The sequence below is a fragment of the Oratosquilla oratoria genome, chromosome 29, assembly GCF_046742065.1.
Source record: "Oratosquilla oratoria isolate Oo_2021 chromosome 29, ASM4674206v1, whole genome shotgun sequence".
Lineage (NCBI taxonomy): Eukaryota > Metazoa > Arthropoda > Malacostraca > Stomatopoda > Squillidae > Oratosquilla > Oratosquilla oratoria.
The window spans coordinates 39,572,365-39,597,641 of NC_134805.1; the positions used below are offsets into that span (position 1 = coordinate 39,572,365).

Sequence of the window (25,277 nt, forward strand, 5' to 3'; positions counted from 1 at the left end):
TACACTAGGCAGTTCCATGTTCATTATGAACCTAACACCCCCATCCATAAAGCTATCTAACCTTCTCTTAAAACAACCACTAGTTTCAGCGCTACCATTGTCCCACACCCGACGCATTACCTCATTAAGCTTCAAGTGACATGAAAAAAAATCGACCAAACACTTGGAGGCGTGTCTTAACAGTGACGGGTGTGATAAGCCCTTCATACGTTAAAGAAAGAAAAAACGTAGTGCAAGAAGGCTGTGTGTGTGCGTGCGTGCGTGCATGCAAGCAGCATTCCACGAGGCTTTGGGAAACTGAATTCTATACCAGAAACGAAGACACTCGGAACGGAAACCTGGAAGAAAAAAGTTCCTCTGATACTGTAGATTCTTTTAGGGACGGGGCACATGGAATCGTAAACATCATTCAAGGGCTATAGAAAATTGTAACTCATCTTAATTTCAGTGGTTTTCGTTTTTTTTTTTCCGTCATGGGAGAAGCATCTTTTCTCAAAAGTTACGTTCACTGTTTAAGCAGCTTTTGAAATATTTCAACGTAATTTTTTTTGTTAAAGAACTGTTAGGCTATGCATGATTTAAAAGAAGTACAACACGCATGCTCATACCTTCAGTAGTATTGAACCAAGTAGCAATGAAACACACACACACACACACACACACACACACACACACACACACATCTGAAAACAATTGTGCATCAGGCATGTACTGAAGCGTACACATGTGCTGTACATACACATGTACATACAACACATGTCAGTACATACATTAGAGCTTTTGTGAATCGATTCACGTAGATACACGAACATGAGAACCATGTGTGTTCACGCACATAATTATGTAATTTGTATTTTTTAACTGATCTATAAAGATGTTATGACATACACCTCATATCGCATGTGGTAAGGTCACAGGGCCGATAGAACTAAAAATACACACCTTGACACGTGTGTGTGTATGTGTGTGTGTGTGTGTGTGTGTGTGTGTGTGTGTGTGTGTGTGTGTGAAGTACAGGGAACGGCTATACCAGGGTTCAAAGGCCGAAAGGCATTAACCTTTATAGATTTAATAAAAACTAATGACAAAAGAAAGGGAGCGGTGGTGGGGGGAGGGAAAGGGAGGGAGGGAGGGAGGGGGAGCGCAGAGGGGCGGAGAGAAGGGGAAGAAGGAAGGAAGGAAGAAGAGAGGGATCAGGAGGGAGAGAGGGAAGTAAGAAAATGGAGTGAGAATGGGGATAATCGACTGCAATGTTTTAGGGGTGAGGTGGGGAGGATTGGGAGGAGTAGAGGTGGTGGTGGTGATCGGGAAGGTTGGAGGGGAGGGTGAAGGGAGGAGGGGAGGGGAGAAGGGGAGTGGCTAAATGCTGATCCCCACCTCTGACAGCAGGTGTGTGTGTGAGTGTGTGAGTGAGTGTGTGTGTGTGTGTGTGTGTGTGTGTGTGTGTGTGTGTGTGTGTGCGCGCGCACTCGCGTCTCTGAGCGCGCATATATGTGTTTGCAGTTATGTACATGTGAACTCGGGTGTGTAGGTAGGTACACACCGCTGCAGACGGAGCTAAAACACGAATGAGGGAGAAAGGCGAAGAGGGCCTTGTGTTCTGGAATTGTGAGCAGTGGAGGAAGAGGGGGGAGGAGGGAGGAAGAGGAAGAAGGAGGGAGGAAGAGGAGGAAGAGGACTGTTGCATTGTGGGAGCGACGGAAAGGGAATACGAGGTAAGGAAATGTGATATAGAGAGGACGAGAGGAGAGTTTGGTTTGGGTTGTGAGAGAAGAAGAAGAAGAAGAAGGGATTATTTTATATTCGTTTTCCATAGTTTTGCCTTATCATTATGCACCTGTCCACTCTTGATTTAATTTCCACTCGCTTCCTTGTCGCGCCAATTACAGGGTATGGCAAAATGTCGAGGGTTCGTAATTGAGAGTGAGAGACATCTCCCCCCCTCCTCCTCCCCCCACCACCTCTTCGCAGCTTGCATCCTGGAGCGTGTGTATCGGACCATAGACAAGTCAGGAGAAATAAAGGGGAGAAGGAAGAGGGGAAATGAAAGGAGGGGAGACAGGAAGAGGTGAGGGGAGAGAAGGCAGTCCCGGAAGAAGCGATGGGAGGGGAAACGAAGGGGAGCTGAGGGGAGGGGAGGGGAAAGGTGAACAAGAAAAGGTAACCGAGGAGGAATGGAAGGGAGAGAAGGAGAGCGAGAAGAGGGGAGAAGATAAGAAAGGGGAGGTGAATGGGAGAGGGAATATTAAGGGGTTAGGCGCAACAAAGGATATGTGACGCAAACAGTGAGAGAGAGAGAATATACATACGGTATACATACATACATACGTATGCATATAGTGTGTGTGTATGTACTGCATGCACAGAGAGAGAGAGAGAGAGAGAAGTGGTGAGAGGGGACTGTTGTGGAATATCTGGACGAAGAGAAATAGGACGAAAAAGATGACGCAAACAGTGAAAGAAAGGGAGAGTATACATATACATATACACACATACATATGTATATATAATGTGTGTGTGTGCACTGCATGCGCAAAGAGAGAGAAAGAGAGAGTATACATATACATATACACACATACATATGTATATATAATGTGTGTGTGTGCACTGCATGCGCAAAGAGAGAGAAAGAGAGAGGGAGAGGGGAGTGTTGTGGAATATCTGGAAGAAGAGAAATAGGACGAAAAAGATGCAAACAAATCACATGAGGATTAAAATGAGAAAAGAAAAAGGACAAAATGTGTCGAGAAAAGAGTAGGAGTAAGGAAGGAGGGCACAAACGTAATGGGGAGAGGAGAAAGAAGAGCTGGAGAAGAAAGAAAAAGATTGGGAGGGGGGGAGGGGGAAGAACAAAAATAAAAGAAGGAGGTAGATTAAGAGGTGAAGACGTAGTAGGTGGTGGGGGGAGATTAGAAGTATAGGACGGGAGCTGGAGCAGGTGAAGCGAAAGAGGAGGAGGAGGAAGAGGAGGAGGGGAGGTGTATGAAGGATGATGAATAGGGTGAGTACGTGTGGGGGGTAAGCAATCAGAGAAACTTAAACGTAATAAGGGAATGGAGACATTACCGAAAGGGAGTGGATGGAAGGAAGAGGAGGGAGGGAAGGGGGGATGCTAACGATAGGGAGGGCGTGAAAAGGTCAGGGATGGAGAGGAGGATTGAGGGGAGGGGTAGAAGTGGAGGGGGAGGAGGGAGGGAGGGAGGGAGAGTGAAGATGGCTCAGAAGAGGAAGTGCAGGAAGACACGGGTGAGGGGGAAGAGGGATGTAGGGAAAGGGGTGGAGGCACGAACAGAGGTGGGAGGGGAGGGGAGGGGGTGGGGCGGGGTGAGAACATGAAGTAGGTCAGGGGAAAAGGGGGGGAGGAGAATCAGGGAAACTGGCAGGTCTTGAGTCTGGGAGGGCGAATGTTGGTGTATAGTCCGGGGGGGGGGGGCACGATTTGGGGTAGGGAGATATGACGGTGGGGCATGGGGATATGGGGGGGGAACAGGAAGAGGTTGTGGTAGATCCAGAATTTCGCTGAAGTAATACTAAGGGGGGAGAGGGGATGAAATGGAAGTGGGGGGATGTCTCTTCGCTATTGGGTGGATGGGGAAACTCGAAAGGTATTGAAACAGCAAGTTTGGGGTGGAGAGGAGAGGAGAGGAGAGGAGGAAGGGAGAGAGGAGGGAAGGAAGGAAGGAGGAGGAGGGTATTGTGCAATGGCCTTGTCGTTGCTATGTACGCAACTTGTGAGTGGTGACGGATGGGGAGATTAGAGAAAGAGGGAGAGGGAGAGAGAAAGAGAAAGGTTTAGGTAGAGAGGTGGAGATGGACGGTGTTGGAGGGGATGTGAGGGGACGAGGAGGGGGTTCAGGAAAAAGTGGAGGGAGGAAGAGGCCTAAGAGAAGGAGGAGGGGGAGGGAGAGTAGAGGAGGAGAAGTAGGAAGAGGGGAACTGGAAAGAGAATGCAGAATGTAGGGAGAGGGGAGGAGTGCAGAGAGAGAGAAAGAAGGGAAAATAAATACATAGAGAAACTAAAGCGGACCCGGAGTTGTAGCTGTTGTAGACCCCGCTGCACAGGTATGGGCAGTGGTTGTAGAAGCGGCAGCTGTTCTGGAGCCGTGCCACTGGCAGCAACAGACAGCCACGGCGGAGGAAAGCAGCAGACATCGCGGCGTAGAGGAGAGCCAAAGAATCCTACAAGATCGACTAGAGGACCTAGCCAGGGTGTAGATCCACCGAAGAAACAGACGAACAGGAGGAAGGGAGGGGACGTACAAGGGAAGAGTATGTATGTGTATGTGGAGTAAGGAGGGAACTGGGGGAGAGTGGAGAGGGGAGAAGGATGGGGAGGTGGAGGGGTGGAAGCCTGTGGAACGGCGGCCTCCGACGAGTTTCCATACCGACCGTAGTTATGGGTTACCTGTCCTCCCTGCCCCTCTCCCCCGCTTCCCTCACATCACCTCTCCCCCTCCCCACCTGCCCTCCACCTTACCTGCATGCTACCTTCCGCCATTCTCCTCCTCCTCCTCCTCCTCCTCCATCTCCTCCTCCTCCTTCTCCTCCTCCTCCCCTTTCCCCAATGCACCGCCTTCCTTCTCGCCGGATGCTGTACTCCCTCCTTACTTCCGGTCTCCCTTTCTCCTTCCCTCCGCCTTGGTTTCCTTGCCTTGCCTTACCTAGCTAGGCCGACCCCCCCATACACCCCCCCCACTCCTTCCTCTCTCTAGAATTCTGTAGATCACATCCGCGTTACAGTCAGGTGGAAAATATATTGTATTCCTCCCCTTCCCCCTCCCCGTCCTTCCCTTACAATCACCACCACCGTATTCTTCATGCAAGAGGATTTTGCCCAGCATAATGTACATACACTCAACACATTTGAGAACTTTAATGGCGCCCATACGGACCAGAAGTACACAGAATTATCTCATGACTGGAGACTGAATCCTACTTAAAATGAAGTATGTTGGCCACTTTTAAATTCCACTACCCCTCCTTTTCTGTATTTCTTTCTTAAATCCGTTCGTTACTATTTCCATGACTCCACCTGTACGGCGGGGTTATTGCCCCCAAGGATAGAAACGCTGGGTACATGCGATGAAATACCAAATGCTTGTTCCATCCTGATACAGTCATGACTATGAGCGCCGAGAGGAAATGCGGATATGATATATACCTAGTTATGTATATTGGTGTATGTAATACATGCGTGGGTAAAGTAAGCAAAGAGAACTGTTGGAGATGTATTACCGACATTTCGTCCTCACCAAAACTTTTTAGAGTACTCTAAGGAAGTTCGGGTGAGGACGAAATGTCAGTAATTAAAACTTCAGCAGTATTTTTGTGTTTACCTCACCACCCTACCACTTATACCTAGTTAGAGATTATCAGTCACTTTGTATTTTCAATATCTGTGTTATTGGAAACGTCTTTCATGTGTGAATCCTGGATACAGCGTCAACATATGCCTGGATCCCGAAACCTACTTAAATATATGCCTTGATACACCTACAAGCAAATATTAAACAAATACACATCATAGAAAAATAAAGTAAAAATAAATAGATAAAATAAATCATACACAAACCGTACAGGCAGCACGTGCCTTGAATCTTTTAAAACACACGCGCACACACACACACACACACACACACACACACACACACACACACACACACACACACACACACACACACACACACACACACACAAAGAATTCAAGGAATCGATACATGATAACTAGAAAAGGGAAGAGATCTGGAGAAAAGATTCGTCACAAAAATGAGAAAAATTATAACTTGAGTGAAGGTTAATGACAATAAATAACCATAAATCACCAAGATCAATAACGGCGTTATCACACTGGGCTATTTTTCCTCCGACTGTGGGAGCAGGTTTGCAGACCGCATCTGGAAAGGATCTGATATGCAGGAGGGAAATGATTTTCCTCCAGCACATCAAATGGTATTCTGTGTATTTTTGCTGAGAAAACGGAATAATTTGTCATAGTGATTTTACGGCGGAAAAAGTGTTGGAGGTTGGCGGTACCGCCAATTAATCGAAGGTCGGAGGAAAAATAGCCCAGTGTGATAACCCTTTAATGAAGAGGAGTGTATTTGAGCAAATGTTATAAAAGGTTTTCCTCCAAGAAAAGTAACTGGACTTAGATGACGATCTAATTGACAAGACAGAGGTTATATCAGATAGCGCCTATACGACAGGAGAAATTAAACAGGATTGCAAACTGACTGACTAAAATGAGGAAAACCAATATACAACAAGTACATCAAAGCTAGCAGAGAATGCTTTACCTATACTTGAGAAGGAAATAGGCAAAAAAAAAGTTTACCAATAGAGTGGTCACCGAATGGAATAGACTTGGTAATCATGTAGTCAGCGCTGAAACTATCTGTTGTTTTAAGAGAAGGTTAGATAACTTTATGGACGGGCATGATAAATTGGTAATGAACATGAAACTGCCTAGTGTAGGCCTTATGGTCTCTTGCAGTCTCCTTGATTCTTATGTCAGATAAAGAGGACACTTGATGTAACTATTAAATTTTTTAATCCGCAATGGCGACATTAGTAATACAGCCATAAGGACGCATGTGTTGTATCATTGTGAGAGTTGGTTGTTCATATCTAGTGATTAATTATAAAGAAAATGAATATATAAAAACATACTCCATTTGCCAACAGGTCTAACCTTAAGTTGGGAGATTAATCTATGGAAATGGTACGCACTCAGAGCATGTGAGAGTTTAAAATGACGATAGTATGACGACATTCAAAAGGGGAAGGCAAGAAACCCATCAGACCCAGATTCGAGGTGAAAACATACACGCGCGCGCACATACACAGTCCCCCCCTTGTTTGGTTGATATTCATTTGTTTTCCGGAACGTTCGCAGTACCTAAGCCTGCTCTGGAGCCCCCCCCCCCCCTGTAGTCCATTACTGGGTCCCTATTGTACTTCATCGCACCCCTATCTTCCTCACCTCACCTCTTCTCTTCTCTCCCGTCACTCCTCTCTCTCCTCCAACCTCCGATTAATCGGTGGTACGGTCCACCTCCGGCACTTTTTCCGCTGTAAAATCACAATGTCAAACTATATATATTTTTTTTCTCTAAACAATTTACACAGAATGGCATTTGATATGCTGGAGGATTTTTTTTTTCCCCCTCCAGCATATCAGGTTCCTTCCCGAAAGCTGTGGGCTGCAAATCACCTCCAACAGTCGGAGGAAAAATAGTCTACTGTGATGACGCCTTTACCTTCTTCCATCTTCCCCTCTTTTGTACCATCCTCTTCCGCTCCGCTCGACTGATTAGCTCAACATGGAAGACACCTGCCTTCCATACCTGTCTTTGCATTTTATAGTCGCCCTTGTCTAGACTCCGTCACTGCTTGCCTCTATGTCTTCCACTCCTTGTGTATCCACAAAGACATGTCCCGGCACGTCTGGGTGAAGAAGAGAGCTTAACCTTGTGTTATAGTCTACAATGAGTACCAGTGGCTAATTAACGCCTTCCACTATGCAACGCATGTATTTCTACTCGTGGCAACTCTTCTCTTCTTTGCCTCCACTTCTTCACCCCTTCCCTCCACTTCCCTTCCACCTTACAGCCCGTCAGGTCGCTTATTTTACTCCCCTGTTGCCATTGTGTTTTCGCAGTTCTCCGCTGTGCTATTTAATCCCGCTCTCATGCCTCTGTTATTCACCATTTCCTTTCTGTGTATTCTTCTATTCCCCATTGTTTCCTTTTCAGTTGCCCCGTGTTTTCTTCCCTCTTACATCGCCATGAGTTTTATTATTTGTCCACGATTGACATTATTCGATAGAAAAAGAAATCTTTGTGAGTGAAGATTTGTATGGACTGCCTGGTAGTGTTTGAAAATGTGAAAAAATATAGAGGGAGACCTTGGAGCTCAAAGAATTATAGTCGCTCCTCTCTTACACATGTTTTCTCTAGCGCTCATGGACAAAACTCGTTTTCTTTGAGGAGTAGCATTTGTCTTTTTGTAAATACTTTTATTGAATCATGGATTTTCTTTAGTTCATTAAGAATTTATTTGTATTCTACCCATACTTTTCGAAAGTCGAACGATAATATGTCCCTTTTTCAACATTGTGCATTTTATTTTTTAACATTATCGCTGTGTTCTTTGAAATGAACCATCATTTATGTAATATGATATCTAAAACATAGGACATGAGTATTTGATCATTTAAGAGCGTCGGGCTGTTGACTTTACATGTTTTGTTTAACAGGGGAACGGAATAATACATCACAAACGGAAGTTATACAAAACATTGGTTATTGTGCGTGTAACAGTAACATATTTCTCTAATAAAACCTGGGGGCATACATACAGTTGAGGAAAATTGCCGGGATGGTTTTAACTATAATGTTATTTATATCGTAGATAAAAAAAATAGTATATGGCCTTTTCTATGCCTCCTACATTAATTATACAATTCCTCTGAAATCTTCTCCTTTACTACCATCAGGCATAGAACCACTGGTTATCAGTACCACATAAGGGTACCACAGGAGTGTTCATGAACTATGGGATCCAGCTCTGTTATCCATTCTAAACTTCCTATGCTGTTTTATCTTCTATTATCCTTCGTCTCTTTCTTCTACCTCCCTCTTCCTGTCTCATCTACCATTCATTGCCATTCTTCTGTCCATCGCTACTGTCTTTTCCACCCAGCACTTCTGTATTTTTTATCATATATACTTTTTCTCTTCGTACAATTTTTTACGTCTATCACTTCTCACTACTCTTGTTTATTTCTCTCGGTAGCCATATTATTTCAGCAGGATCCTGCAATTTTCAAGTTTAACTATTTTGTACACCCCATCGTTTGCCGTGTTGGCCTTTATATCTAGTTGATTGCAATATATGGTATAAGTAACAATCAACCCTATCCATACTGTGAATAACGCTACGGGTTTTATTATTGGTAATGCCAAACTATTTTACTCAATTTCGTCAAGAACTTAAGAATTCAAGAATAGTACACGTAAAAATCTACATATAATTCACTTGGATAAACGTCTAAGCTGCCGAGTATCTCTTTATTTGACCTCATTAAGGACCGAAATGGCTTTTGCCACTTTGTTGTACCACCAATTCATTGCCATCTTTCTTAAACATAATATAAATTGTAGCGACTTGACGTCATGTCGTTATTCCAGGACCCTGGGGGAGGACAGACAGGCGACCAAGGTGGCAACACCCCAATCGGCCTCGGACCCATCGGTGGTCTGCCTTCTTCAATGGCCGGAACCGGTTTGGGTGGAGGAGCCCCGGACTGTCCAGACCTGGCTGAATTGTCGCAGGCTGACATCAAGGGCCTAGTAGGCGAGATAACGGAAGAGGACGAAATCTTCACCAGTATCTCCGACCCTTCCTTCGAGCTCGAGAATATCTTTGCCGAGGTGAGAGATCGAATGTAATGTAATTCTTTAATTAAAAATCCCATATTATTAGTTGAAGGTTTATTGTTTGATTGATAATTTTGTAATCTAATTTCAGTATTTCATTTATATTGTTAGTTTGAAAATTAATTAACATGTTGTGTCAAACAGACAATCTTATGTATCACACAAGTAAATATGTAACATAATTCGATAGATGCGAACCTTCAACTCGAACAATGTGAAACAAAAATTTATACAAAGTGAAAATTTTGACAGGATATTATCAGGAAATGGACATTGAAGACTATTGTACTAATTAGAGGAATGAAACTTAAGAACACCTCCAAGTCAGTTACTGAGCTAAAGATATATATGTGTGCGATATTTCAAATATCATAATATAAATACTCCAATTTCCCTTTAGGTGGATGATACGTTCCTGTCTGGGAACTTAGTTGGTAGTGGTTCAGACAAGAGCCACAGTGGGAGAAGTAATGGGAGAACTCGAGAGGACCACCTCGGCCAATCAGAGTCTTGCAAATCACCCTCAGACCTTCATCTCGTCCAGATCAAGCAGGAACTTGAACAGCTGCATAGTGTAAGATATGACATGTGTTCTTGTAAACTTTGTGGTTCCAGTACATCATATTAGGATGTACAGTAGGTTAGACATTGTGATAGATTGGATTTTAGAAGGTAATCAGTTGCTCATGAGATTATTAGTATTAGTATTCTTTTCTTCTAAGGAAAATGTGTCAATAACTTATTGTTGGAACTGATATTGCTGTTCAATTTTTAGATAAAGACACTTTTTTATGTTATGTATATAGGGATTTTATTTATTTATTATTATTATTTATGGATGGATGGGGTGAAAGGGGCTTTGAGCAAGAGGGGAGTCTGTACAGCAAGGAAGGGAGAAGGCAGGAGATAGGGATTAGTAGAGGATGGTTGTGTATAGGTGAAAATTTGACACAGCCCAAAGGAATTTCTCCCTGTCTTCCCCATTTCCTGCATGAAGGAATGGGAAGGGGGGTCGCCATGTAAGTGAAGTGGCCCTGCTGTGGATATACTGTGCCTTGCTGCATGGCCTCTGACCTGGACAGTGGGCAGGAGACAAGGATGACCCTTCATCCACAAGGAGCTAAGATAAGAGGGAAACAAGGGTGGTGGGTGGTAATGTGTGCATGCCTTTGATTTGGCTACCTCCCTCATAAAGGGGAAGAAGACCGTAGGTATAAAGATTTTATATTATTTCTTTATGTATTTATTTCTTCAATTACACTTCAATAATTTTCACAGTAATACTACCAGTTTATCCCTTGTGAACACCTCTCATATAACCTAGGCCTACACATTCATCTCCATAGGACCAACAATGGGTACCTGTAAGTAGTGGTCCTTCCAGACAAACACCAGAGGGAAACATCTTTCTTCTGCACATTTTCAAAAGCCATGAATACCCTTACCTCCATCCAGTGGTGCTCACAGCTGACATTTGGTATCTAGACCAGGATCAAGATTCCTTTCTATCAATTTCTTATTTCCACCAATTTTTCATGCAAGAAGAGCTGACAGCCAGGGACTGCTTACCTTCCATTATTGTAAACATAAACAATCCCATCCAGATATTGTCCAACACAAAGAGTCTAAAATTTCTTCCCAGAGAGATCTATGGGTCCATTACCAGCCTCAGTGTGGCTGTGGGTCTCCATTGAAATCAAACAGGAGGGGTAGATGAGGTTTTATTTGTTTATGATGTGGATATTTAAGATAGATGGAGAAGGGGGACAGAGAGGGAAGTTGATTAAGTGAAATGGACTTGCTGTGGATGTACTGTGTCTTGCTGCATTGCTTCTGACCCAGGGCAGTGGACAGGATACAGGTATGACCCATCATCCATGTGGAGCTAAGATGAGAGGAAGGAAAGGGTGGTGGAGGGGAGTGGAATGGGTGGGAGTAGGTACGTGCCTTTGACTTGGCTACCTCCTTTATAAAGGGGAAAAAGCTCTTGGTATAATGAGAAAAGTGTCTGCTATATATTTATTATTTATCTATTATGTATTATCATACTACTCAAACATTCATAACAACCTATACCACACAATACATCCACACAAAAGTACACCCACACTCAGATCACTAAACAAGCCCACCAAACTCAACAACACCACTATAAATCTTCCCCGAGTGATTTATGGACCACATAGAGGCCCTTGCAAGTTATTTGAAGGCCACAAGTCTTCTACCAGAGACCAAGGGAAATGGAGTGATTGATTATCCTGAAGGGAATTCTTCATGTATGCCCAGTGTCTGTCTCTACCTCTCTCAATACCTCAATGTACCATATAACCAATATTACACAGAAATGTACAGGCCTTAATACCCTTAGTGTAACCACTGGTACAGAGTTTTGATGAGACACTGACACCAGGTTATATACAGACTGTACAGTCCCACTCCTCTCAGCATCCATTCCCAAATGTCTATTTCTCATTACACTTTTTAATCCCCCAGGACACTTACTTCCTTCTCTCAATCTAAAATCAACCTCCACTTCCACTCCTCCCTCTCCTGCCACATGTGACCCCCAAATACCTAAAGCTATCCACTTCCTCTAACCTCTCTCCTTTAAGCCTCACATTCAAATTGCTGCTATCCTCTCCCCTCATAATCTCATCACCTTAATTTTCCCCACATTTACCTTCAACTTTCTCCTTTTACATTCCTTCCTAAACTCTGTCACTAACTCTCTTAGTCTCCCCTCTGATCCTACCACAAATGCAGTGTTGTCAGCAAACAACAACTGGATTACCTCCCACTTTTCTCCATTTTCTTTAATCATCTCCAATCCCCTGCCCATTACCTTCACATTTACTTCTCGCACTGCCCTCATCCATGTACATATTGAACAGCCATAGCAACATGACACATCCCTGGAACAGTCCTATGTTTAACTCAAACTACATGCTCTCTCCATTTCTAATTCTAACATAGGCTGTACTACTTTCATATAAACTCTTGACTGCACTTAACAGCTTTCCTCCAATCCAATATATATGTAAAACCTCCCACAATGCCTTCATGTCCACCCTGTCATAAGTGTTTTCCAAATCCATTAAAGCCTAAAAAAAGTATCCTTACCAAACAAATTTTATCCATGCAACCCCTACCTTTCCTAAACCTACACTGTTCCTCACCAATTACTCCCTTTGTTTCTCTCCTAATCCTCTCAATCAAAACCCTCCCGTAATCCTTCCCAACTACACTCAATAAACTGATTCCTCTGAAATTACTACACTCACATTTGTCCCCTCTTCCTTTGTAAAGCAGAACTATACAGACTCCTCCAGTCCCCTGGCACTCTACCCACCCTTAGACACACATTAAACAACCTCACTAGCCAATCCACCTTCACTGTACCTCCCTTCTTCAGACACTTCACATGACACCCCATCTAAGGTCCCTTACCTGCTCTCATCATTTTAATAACTACTTGCACTTCATTTTTTCTTATTTCTTCTTCATTTTCCTCATTTGTCAGTGTCATTTTCTTAGTGCCTCCCACTGCTACCACCATTTTCTCCCTATCCTCCTCCACATGTAGCAACTCCTTAAAATACTCTGCCCATATCCTTACTGCCACCTTTTCTGTTATTATCTCTCCATGTGCACCTTTTACCTTTATTTCTCTACTTGATTTGGCTCCCCTTCCTCTCTTAATTTCCTTTCAAAGCATCTGTTACTTTCAAAATTTTGTTGCCTTTTTGCTTCCTTTATCTTATGTTTTGCTTATCTTCTTTTTCTTTGTACTTCTCGTATGTTTCTCTCATCCTATTTCGTAACCAGTCTGAGAATGCTTGTTTTTTCTCTTCTACAACCTTCTTTGCTTCATCTTCCCACCACTCACTACCCTTCCTTCTATTCCATCCCATCCTCCTTGTTCCACATACCATCTTTGCACACCTCGTGATTCCCTCCTTGAACCATTTCCATTCCTCCTCCACTCTTAGTTCTACTCTATCCCTCCCACACTTCTCTCAGCTTCTTGTACTCCTCCTTTTCCTTCTTATTTAAACAATGTACTCTAAGCACATCCATACCTTCTGTCCTTTTCCTTTCTCCAACTATCCTCCATTCTCAACATACTTTCCACCAAAAAATTATCTGATTTCTGATTCTGTAAAAGGGTGATTGTACCAGTATGAAGCAGAGACATGGAACATAAGAGAGGAAGAGTTTAAATATGTTTGAGATGAAATGTCTGAGAAGTATGGTAGGGGTTACAAGGTTGGATAGAGTGAGAAATGAGGAGGTGAGGAGGAGAGTGGGGGTGGAAAAGGAAATGGGAGATAGAGTTGATAAAAGAGTATTGGGAAGGTTTGGACACATGGAAAGAATGAGTGAAGAAAGATTAGTAATAGAAGTGTGGAGGGCAGAGGTGGATGCAGTGAACATGAGGGGCAACTGAGGGTGAAATGCATTTGATGGGGTGAAAGGGGCATTGAACAAGACGGGTGTCTGTTGAGGAAGGAAGGGAGAATGCAGAAAATAGGGATGAGTGGAGAATGACTGTGTATGGATAATGCTGTGATGAATGGAAGGGAGTGGGTGGGGGATAGGGGGGGTTAAGGAATGGTTATGCATGAATGATAGTTTGACACAGCCCAAAGGGATTTCTCCCCATCATCAATGTTTCTGCTCAAAGGGATGGAGAGGGAGTGTCACCAATTAAATGAAGTGGCCTTGCTGTGGATGTGCTGTGTCTTGCTGCATTGCTTCTGATCCAGGGTGAGGGACAAAATGCAGGGATGATCCATCATCCATGAGGAGCCAAGATGAGAGGGAGGGAGGGGTGATGGATGGGAGTGGAATTGGTGGGGATGAAATGGGTGGGAGTGAAATTATGCCTATTGATTTTGGCTACCTCCCTGGTAAGGGGGAAAGAGTCCTTAGTATATGTATGTATGTAGAGTCCCACATGAGCACAACATAGTTCAGAACATCTTTCCAGAGAGATTGAGAGAGCCTTAGAGCAATTGCTAACCACTGTGGGGATGCAGGTTTATAGTCAGTGAAACTCAAGCCAACAATAATTATTATTATTACAGTTTTATATGACTGTAACTCCGCATTGAGAGAGTATTAGAACAACTGAGCAATTTCTAAACATGGATATAGGTTTTTGTCTTCTAAGTAATAAGCTTTCCCACATGCTACAGTTCATATTCAGAAAAATATTTATATATTGTTCATTTGATAATGAAGTGTACAAGTTTACTGGAATTGCATTTCAGGTTTGTAATACATGGGCTTAAAGTTCAGAATACCTGACATTATAGTTTCACTTAAAAGATGTTTTATTCCAACAGAGTGATGAAGAGCCAATCTCCTCTAGCAACCTCAATAATGTGAGCAGCACGAGTACCCTCACATCACTGCTCCGTTCCACACCTCTTAATGCGTCCTCACATCATCACAACCTTCTGTCACAACTTGTCAACAGTCCTAGCCACAATGGTGGTATCAACAATCAATCCTTTGCCAGTTTGCTAGGTGACACAGATGGAGGCAACATGGGAATGGGTGTAACATCACTATTACAAAATGCCCTTCAGCAACAACAGCAACAACAGCAACAGCAACATCAGCAGCAACAGCAGCAACAACAACAGTTATTAGAGTCACGAGGCATCAAGCGTGAACATTCTGTTGCAGCAGCCAATCCCTTGTTAGCCGGTAAGTTAAGCACATTAGCTAGTATTTTTTTTTTTTTTTTCTGTTTTTATATTCATCTTTAATGCCTTATTCCCATCATTGTACTTTTCATTCTGCTATGTTTCATCCTGTATTTTTGTAAAATATAATTTTCCTTCATGATACCATCCCCAATATTGTTTATATTTTGCTGTATGCATGCAAAATACCATCTGCAGTTGTGCATATCACAGTTTCCTTAGCCTTTCACAAGTTTTTCCAAGCTACAATCAGTACATTTTGAAACCTTCTTTTTTCCAAATTTTTCTAACTGCAATGCCCCATCTATTAACCATTCATCTTGTACCCATCCACATGTTGATGGCATTGTTTTTCCATTTCAAGAAGCGTGGCACGTGCCCGTATGGACCATGTATGCCGAACTGGGTATGACAGCCTCCCTTTTCATCTGTTCATCTTTCTGTAGCTATCCTTTGCCAGATTTTATGTACAATATGAATTGCAAGTTGGACCAATTCAGTATCAAAGTAATAGTATATAAACTGCTTGAGATCAGAGTGCTTTTTGAAATAAATGTTGATTTTCTCATAAACGGATTGGGTCGTACTTTAGAGTTGAATATTTTCCTATGATAAAAATCAAATCTATGAAATTAAACCAATTTGAGGGAGCATTGTAGGGATATTTACATTCTCAGCACAAATGTGCGTGCCTAGAAAAAAATTATCAACAAAAATTCTGGATAGTGTACTATGCATACTGGGTCTCAAAATCAAATCAATAAGCTCCAATTTTTTTGTAATAATGCAGTACAAGTATTTTATAGAAGATGGCACTTCCTGCTAAATTGAGGTAAACAATATGCAAAAAATAATGGGAAAACGTTGGCTGAAGTTGGGTGATTATTGTTGGTATATAGCCATATTTACTTGAGTTCAACCTCAGGGCATGATTTGAAGGATTATGTCCAGAAGAGTGACCCTACTACCACCTCAGTAGATTTTGGTGTGAAACTTGGGCTCGGAACACCAGAATCAGAATGGTTGAGCAAAACAAGGAAAGCATTATCTCAAAATTGGCCCAAGTGTTGGCTACCTCACTTCAGCAGGGGATGTCACTACTGTTAATGTATGACTGCAGTCACCTTAGGCAGCTCAAGGCAGTAAGATAGTGTCAGTTAATTAGCAATATGTACGAGTAATATTGTATTTTTGGGAACTTTTATCTTTTGAACAGTATCTCTGACAAGGCATTTGCAAAAGTTTCATTGTCTTTGGTATCCTAAAGTCATTAGTAGTATTGAATTTGTGGTTATTAATTGATTGCCTTATGTACAGTATTTGCATGTATGTTGCTTCATTGTTCTTTCCATTGTAATTATGTCATGTGAGTATTTACCAGACTTTACAATTGTTTATTGGTACTGCTGTTAACAGATTAATGGTAACATTAATGGGCACCTGCATGTGGTGTCCTGTAAGACGAATGTTGGAGAGAAATGTCTCCCTGCTGCTCATCTTCAAATCTTATTACTTCCCCTCCACCTGGAGATACACCCTGAGAGGGCTAGCACTGTCTCTGGACTGGTCCCAAGAGCTTTCTTTTTCAAATTTCTCTCTTCTTCATTTTTTCATGCAAGGATAGTTGACAGATAACCTGCAGCTGTTCCCCTTCATGTTCTCAAACAAGAGGTGACAGAAACAGGGCCACACTACATACCCGAATGATGTCACACAGGCATAACTTGTGGGAAGTCCTAAAAGGGGAAATAGTTCAGCCAAAATATTTCAATGAATTTAAGGCTGTTTGGTCATTGAAGACTAGGATGAAACATCATAAATGTAGCTCAGTGACTGTACATTACATTTGGGCACATGCATGTGGTTTCACATGTGAATTTCATGTAGATGTGTGTGTCTAATCTACCCACCTCCCCAAACCAACATGGATTCAAGGAGGGCTACTCCAGCACAATTCTGTCTCCATATTAACAAACTTTGGAAAAAAAATTCATTTATCTTGTTAACCTGGGGTTATTTCTTTTAACCTGAACCACAAGTTAATGCATCTGTGTAGAAAGCTAGGGTTCTTTGCAGGCAAGGCAATCAATCTTTTAATTTTCAGCTAGGACTTGTTCTTGCACTTTCATTCCACACCAAGAGATCATTTCTGTCAATTTTTTCTATTCCCTTCTTTGCTCTAAATGATGATGATTCGGTTTAATATTGCAAACTGCCCCAATCAGGAGGCTAGGATGGTGCCCTGTACAGAGGACTTTGTAGCGTGGCATTTAATAAACCATACCTTTGGTCCAACTCACTTACATCATTGTTGGAACTGCCATCACCTCGAGCTTCATCACAAGTAGCGATTCTCTAGCCTGCTCAGCCAGCAAGCATCTGATACATACATATACCAAGGGCTTTTTTCCCCTTATAAGGGAGGTAGCCAAAGTCAAAAGGCATACTCATAATTCCACTCCCACCCATTCCACTCCCATTCACCACCCCTCCTTTCCTCCCTCTCATCTTGGCTCCTGGATGACAATTCATCCCTCTATTTGATATAATTATTATATTGCACATTTTGGCTCTCATATAAGTTGAGGACATCAATCTGTAATTAGCAGTTTGTCAGTGCTTCCTACTCTGAAGATTGGCATGACACTGGTGTATTTCTAGTTCAGTGGCACCTTCCCTTCTTCCATGGAATATACAATCAATTGGTGTATTTCATTTATGAGTTGCCTTCTGTTTGCATTCTTTCAGTATTAAGTTTGAGATCCCATAAGACTTCAAGGCCTTTCTTATTTCCATGTTTATGTTGTTTGAGACCTCTTCCTGAAATACACCCATCTCTCACTCAAAGTTATTGTTCAGCTCCCTTTTTTTTTAACATGTCTTCAACTTTTAACGTTGATTGATTGATTAAAGGTTATCTGGCATCGTAATCAACTTTTAACAAGGAGATTCCTTTTCTGTGAGCTTGCCATTCACAAACTTGTTGAACAATTTAGGTTTATATTTATATATACCAACTAAATCCTGTTCATAATTTCTTACATCTCTTCTAATCCATACGTATTTGTTTCTAGTTCTTTTGTATTCTTTTCTCTTCTTCATTCTTCTCTTTCTGTATTCTTCTTCAATCTTCTTAGTTCTTCTCCCCCTATATTCTTCTTTTGTCTTCTTAGTTCTTCCCTTCTGTATTATCTTTTTGTTTTCTTAGTTCTTTTCTCTCTGTATTCTTCTTTTATTTTCTTAGTTCTTCTCTTTCCCCACCTCTTCCATGCCCCCTAAAATAAACCTACAGGTTTTGGACAACAAAAGAAAATTGTAAATATTGTCTTCAAACAATTCATATGAACCACCCTTGACTATGCTTCCACAGCATGGTTCCCACCAGTCAGCAAAACAAAAAAACACTTTGCAAACTATGCAAAACAAAGGACTTAGAGTAATAATAGGATGCACCAAAAACACCCCACCTAAACAGAAGACACCAAACAACCCATCCTGCAATGTCCAACACTAATAGCCCCTTGACAACAACAAAGTATTTATTTCCTGAATGACTTATGGACCCACCTGATGGTCATAGCAGGTTACCTGGGAGCCATGGTCTCCTTCAAGAGAGACCTGGAGCAATAAGTTGATTGATTCATGCTCCCCTTCAACCCCATCGTTCTTTCCTTCTCCCTTTCTCTTGCTTCTTCTTTATCATCATGATGTAACAAAGCAGTGCAGGTAAATCAGCTTCAGGTGTTGGGGCCTACTGTGGAGGTGCTTGTTTTGCAGCATTGCTTCTTACCCAAGCAATGGGCAGAGGACAGGAATGACCCTTTATTCACAAGGTGCTAAGATAACCAAGACAACCAAATTTCTGGAACTAAAAGACTACAATGGAATCCTCCAGGGAGCAATATTCTAATTAGCACTATTCAACCTCTCCACAAATAGTCACCAAACACCAGATCCAAAACTTAATACCAAAGTGCTCACCTATGCAGTTGCTTGACAGTAATAACCCAGGATAACAACCACAAAATAGCAGCTTAACACCCAAGCCTACTTAAACTAGAAAAGTGACTTTGAAATAAGAGAGTAGAGGCCTCCCCTCAAAAATCAGTTTGGCATGGAGAGATTTGAAAGATCAAAGGGCCAATGGTGGGTACTTATGTGTGATAGTTCTGCTAGATAGATGTCAGAAAACAATCTCCTGCCATCAAACTTTAAAACCTGTCAAGACCTTCACCTCCATCTCTGTCAACCCTGAGTTCTTCCTCCACCTTTTCACAAAAAGAGAGCTGACAGTTGGTGACTGCTCCCCTCCTACCAGTATTATAACTCAGTGACATAGAAACAGTTCTGCATAAGTGCAGTGCAAACAACACTCCAGCATTGGATTGGTTGCAATGCTGGATGACATCACAAATAACTCTCCTGGAGGTAACACTTCACCCCATACTATACAACACATTATGGAAGACTGCATTGTACACAATTATACATGCTAACAACACAACATATACATTATAAGGGATTTGTGGGAAAACCCCATTGCAACCATGGCATTCCTCGAGTAGATGAGACTGCCCAGCCAAACAGTATAAAGAACGACAACAACAACACTCTAGCACTTCTCCCCAGAGAGATCTATGGGGTTCAAAGGCTATTGTTGGCTGCTGTTGGTTTACTGTTGATGATAATGTTAGCAACATCTGTTTTACATATATTAACAGTTGCCTTTAACCTTCCATGGGGCTGTGGGTGTTCAGTCAATAAAATTTAAAGGCAACAAGTATCTGTAATGAATGACAGTTGCCTTAAGTTTCATTGACTGAAAACTCACAGCCTCACAGGAGCTACCAATGGTCCTTGGGGGTTTTTCCATGGATCTCTCTAGGGGCTACAAAAAAAAAATAATAACAATAATAATAATTGTCAGTGATTTGTTAGTGTGGGTGTTTCTACATCATGAAATAGAAGGAAACAGAAGGGGGCTGTCACTTGTTTTTAGCTTTACATTTATGAAAACAAAATGGAGAAATTGTCGAAGGCTGAAAAAGAATGTCGGTTCCATTTTTCATTTAACCTTGTTAAGTAATCATTCTGTAGTAGAGGTAGGAAGGGAGAGGAAAGAGATAGTGGCATTAAGTGCCAGAAGTTCTAATCCTTCAGTCAGTTGTGTTGAGTTACCAACTATTCCTTCCAATGTTTCTTCTTACCCTGAATGCAGTGCAACCTTGTTCCTGCATGTAGTGGTCTTGTAAGATGGACAGAGAATCATCTCCCAGTTCTTCATCTTCGAAACCTGTCAACACCCTCTCCATCTGAAGGTGGAGCCCATTTGGGTTGACACTTGGTCTCTGGTTCAGGCCTAAGATCTCTCACTCTCAACTCTGTATTTCCTCTACCTTTTCACATGAGGAGAGCTGATAGCTGGCAACTGCTCCCCTTCTACTAGTTCTATTAATCAATGATAATGAAACCGTGCCACACTATCAAAACACAGGCAACAGTTCAGTGTTTCCTTCAAGAGAGATCTAGTTGAGGGCTTCAGAACTGTTCCTGATCACCTTGGGGCTACAGGTTCCTGGTTAGTGAAACTCCAGGAAACATTTATTACTGTAATATCCAGCCACATGGATACAGTCCAATATTTCTTACTGGAGAGATCAATGGGAGGGTCTGGGGACCACTGCAGACTACTGTGGGGTCTGTGGATTTCCAGTCAATGAAACCTGAAATGCATAATATATACACACCATAGGCCCTCTCCCTCTTATAAGAGGGGTGGTCAATTCAAAACACACATCCATCTCATACACATTGAAATCCATTTTATGCCCCTCTCATCTCTGCACCTTTTTGGATGAAGGATCAACCCTGTACCCAGCCACAGTGTTGGGGTTGAAGGCAATGTAACAAGACAACACTTCCATAGCAAGACTTGGCATAAACAAACCTAAAGCAACAATTATTTTTGTTCAGAAAACTTGTTCTTGAAATGATCCAGATTTTATCAGACTCACAATTTTTAACAGTTCTGTCACATCTAAATTACCACTGATAGCTTATACCAGAATGTTGTTCTTTCATTGTTCATAGATATCCGTTCCATGTTCTTCATTACTAAGCCCCCCACGCCAACTCAGGTGCAACAGTTTTGGTTTCCATTTACACAGTTGTCTGGATCATGTTACCTTTATGGGACCAATGATAGTTACTTGCATTAGATGATCTTGTTGTTTGGATATATTCTGCATACAGAAGGAAATGTCCTTGTCATTTATGACTTAACATTGGTGGAGTTTTCAATCCTGGCTATATTATTGGTGGGATTTTTTTTTTTTTTTTTTTTTTTTTTTTTTTTTTTTTTCACACACAAAATGGGATGCAGTTAAAGGATACTTGACAGTACAAGAATACATGATACTTTTTTCCAAAGCTTCGTTACCATACATTACCTGGCACATGGTCCCTTATTACCCCTGGTCTTGGAGTCATGATTCATTGATTTCTACTTTATAAGGTGTACTATACTTCATTTTTTCTGACCTGGGCAATGGGCAGGAAACATCCACGAAGAGCTAGGATGAGAGGGAAGCAAGGATGGTGGATAGAAGTGGAATGGCTGGGAATGGGTGCCTTTGATTTGACTACCTCCCTTATAAGGGGGAAGAAGTATTTGGTATATAGATAGTATACTACAAAGTTCAAAGAAGTATTGAAACTTTAGTTAGCATGTTCAGTATAAAAAAGAAGTATCAGGTTTGATGTTTGAGTACTAGTCCAAGAATAAGGCAGAAAGTAAAAAACATTAAAACCAACCCAGTAGGACATCTACACCTATGAGCCAAAATCCCCCCATAGAGAAGCACATGAAACAATAGGTACATATTTCTGTGCAAGACCCCTTCATCCCACCCATCCATCCCATCCAAAAACACAAGCACAATCAATAGAATGCAACAAAAAATCACATTAACACCATGACTCAACCATCTACAACAGCCTACTTTCCATACCTGGCAACACATCCATACAAAAAAATGTGTACTCTGAGATCATAAAATAAGCTTTCCAAGACCAGTTCCCAAAATTGATACCCACCCAACACCCCCAGACACCAGTCCAGCCAAGAAATCCCTCCCACAACAAACAAGAACCACATTGGCATGACTGTTCAGGGTACCACCCAGCCTTGAATCAGAACCAACACAGAATAGGTTTAGCCACAGAATCAAATTGTCCTTAATGCAGTGGCCACACAAAAGACACAAAACACCTCATCCCATGGTGCCCTTCCCTAGCCTTACCCAGACAACAACAACAACACAATCTATTCCTTGAGTGACTCAGACCTATCTGGTGGCCGTTGCAGGTTGCTACCAGGAAGTCGTGGGTCTTCTGCGCGAGACCTGGGGCAACGAATTGATTGGTTGAAAGCACTTCCTGGAATGTCATACAAGACACTCTTGTGCTATGCGTTATTTAAAGAAATTGACATTTCATTACCATTTTCATCATGATGTCGTTTGTATGACCTTTGAAACAGACAAGATATAAACAGAATGTTCATATTTAGATACTATCACAGGACCTGAGGTTGCTTGAGTCCAGGTATTTTATTTGTAACAGTGGTGCAATCTGAACACCTGTCTTGAGAATATATATATATATATATATATATATATATATATATATATGTATATATATATATATATATATATATATATATATATATATATATATATATACATATACATATGAGGGTGTGAGAATAAGTCGTTGCCAATTCAAGTGGGGGTGCTTTTAAATTGTCAAGATGGATATTATTTAGTTTACAACGGAAACCCATTTAAAACATCAGTATAAAAACATCCATTAATAGCCATTTTAAGTGGGTGTTTTGGAACATGAACTAGTAGAGTACAGATCTGTGTAGAACTTCGATATGGATCTTACGTACCCGCGTCTGCTCTGCCATCATCCTTCTCCTTTTACTTTACTCACCGGAATCCATTTCCTGACCCTTCAGGTTTGTTGTCCTCATCCCTGGAACGCGGTGGTGGCGGCAACGGTGGTGGTTCCATGGCGACTCCTCCCCCGTCCACAGCACCGCAATCACTGCCAGCCCTCTTGGGCCACATCAAGCGCGATATCAAGAAGGAAGTCCTCGACACGCCCGTCGGCTCCTGCAAAGGTAAGGGCACGATGCTGCCAGAGCTAGTTTAATAGGACTTTACCCTGGTTAAGGATTCCAACTTTTTTAATCTGGGCACTCGTCTTGAAAAAGGTTTGGACCGATTGAGACCACTTCAGACATGCGCTCCTATGACTGCATGAAAGCGCTTGTCGATTTAGCCAAAAACAACTGGAATGTCATTGTGAATTCTTTTCGTAACGAATATTTTTATCATTATAATTATTGATATATAATTACTGTAATTATTATACAGTTATTATATATCTCTACCACGTAGAACTCCAGTTACTTGGATAGTCGCTTCGCTTGAAGACGAATGCACGAGTTAATGAAATGCAATGGATTCCGTGTAAGACAGTCTTTGTAATGTTGGTTGGGTAACGAAGTATTATGTCTAGGGTGTTGCCATGCTCTTAGACTACGTCATAGGATTAACTACACTTGCCTCAGAGGGTTGTTGTTCAGTTTCAGCAATAATCTCTCGTGTTGGAGATTCGTGGTTTTGTGACTTTTGCTGTTCATTACTTTATATAATTTGTGTTTTGTGCACGTAGAAGCCAAGACTTGCATTTGCCACCAAGAGTGCATTGGGTTCATTCTTAATCGAGGCTGACATTTGCTTATCGCTGAGTTCGGCGCGACATTCTGAAAAATCAGTTTAAAATACAAATCCATTTGCGCCATTTGAATGCCAGCTCAGGTGCTCTTACCGAAGCGACTTGCCTTTGAAAAATGACGGATCGTCATTGTCAAGGTTTAATTATAGAACCTTCACTTGCTGGCATTACATATTAAAGGAAGTGTTGGAATGTGTGTGGGAGTCGGAATGAGCTGGGGTCACGTGTAGCTCGGGGATAAAAAGACCTGTTGTCAAACACTTCTTTACCAGCTAGAGGAATTATGAGATCGTTTAACTTTTGAATCACCCCTAGAAGTGAAAAAATATTTATTAATTGATTTATTTGTCAATTGTAGAATCCCCCCCCCTACGATGATCAACTGTAGGAACTCCACCCCAACTACACTGAATTGAAACCAATTGTATCACACGCACATTGATCAACTGTAGACTCTCCATCCTAACTTAGGTTATGCTATGTATCACGAGTCATAATCAATTTAGAATGTTAGGTTAGGTCACGTTATGTATTAAGAGCCATAATTAATCAACTGTAGAATGACCATCCCAGCAACACTCAATTGTACAATATCTATCCCAAGCGCGTGGTAGGGTGGGGGTGGATTCTACCATTGATACATTTATTTATTTATTTAGTTTTCTTTATCGATAATTGTATATTTTCATTTATTCTGACCATGATGTTTGGCCACATGTATTTCCGTTTAACGCGATTACGTCATTCTAAGTGTAGTGACGACAGACGTAGCAGAAAATGGGTTCGATGAAAGAAAACGTACTGGTGTTAGGGGATCTGTTTAATTTAATAAAGGAAAACGCTGAATCGATACCTTTGAGGCGACGAGCGGAAGCGGAAGTGTGGAAAGCTATTCTGTACCAATCTGTATTCCACGCGTCGGTCTCTGTGCGTGTGTGTGTGTGTCACACACGCGCGCGCTTACAGACAGCTGCGACAGCGAAGGACAATACGGGACTCCACCTCCGCCTCTTGTTGTTGAATGTACCTGAAAGTCACGGGTCAGTAGCACGTCGAGGAAGGAGAAAGAAAGAACGATATAGAAAACAAAAAGGATTATTGTTTTTGTGCCACCGTTAAGGCCTCACGGGAAGAAGTAAAAACGACGACGAAAACAAGGACAAGGGTGAGTGGCGTGCCAGGACCAGCTGGCAGGCCCTGCTCCTCTTCCCTCTGCCAGCCAGGCAGTTTTTCTTCCACACCAGCCATCGCCCCCCTCCCCCAACCTCCTCCAAGTTCTTGGTGGCACAGCGTTCGCGAGGGTCCTGGTCCGTCT

The 25,277-nt window shown here is 42.0% G+C and overlaps 1 protein-coding gene across 4 annotated transcripts in view; it reads left to right on the top strand.

Moving 5' to 3' along the window:
• Positions 1-25,277, top strand: part of LOC143040729 (uncharacterized) — a 316,050-nt gene that overhangs the window by 141,451 nt on the left and 149,322 nt on the right. For 3 of the 4 annotated variants that reach the window (XM_076212105.1, XM_076212102.1, XM_076212104.1), the window contains exons 5-9: positions 9,192-9,434; positions 9,841-10,014; positions 14,789-15,155; positions 15,519-15,560; positions 23,178-23,342. In XM_076212105.1, coding sequence (XP_076068220.1) covers positions 9,192-9,434; positions 9,841-10,014; positions 14,789-15,155; positions 15,519-15,560; positions 23,178-23,342 — 991 coding nt within the window. The remainder of the gene's footprint in view (positions 1-9,191; positions 9,435-9,840; positions 10,015-14,788; positions 15,156-15,518; positions 15,561-23,177; positions 23,343-25,277) is intronic. The other variant, XM_076212103.1, reaches the window with a different exon arrangement.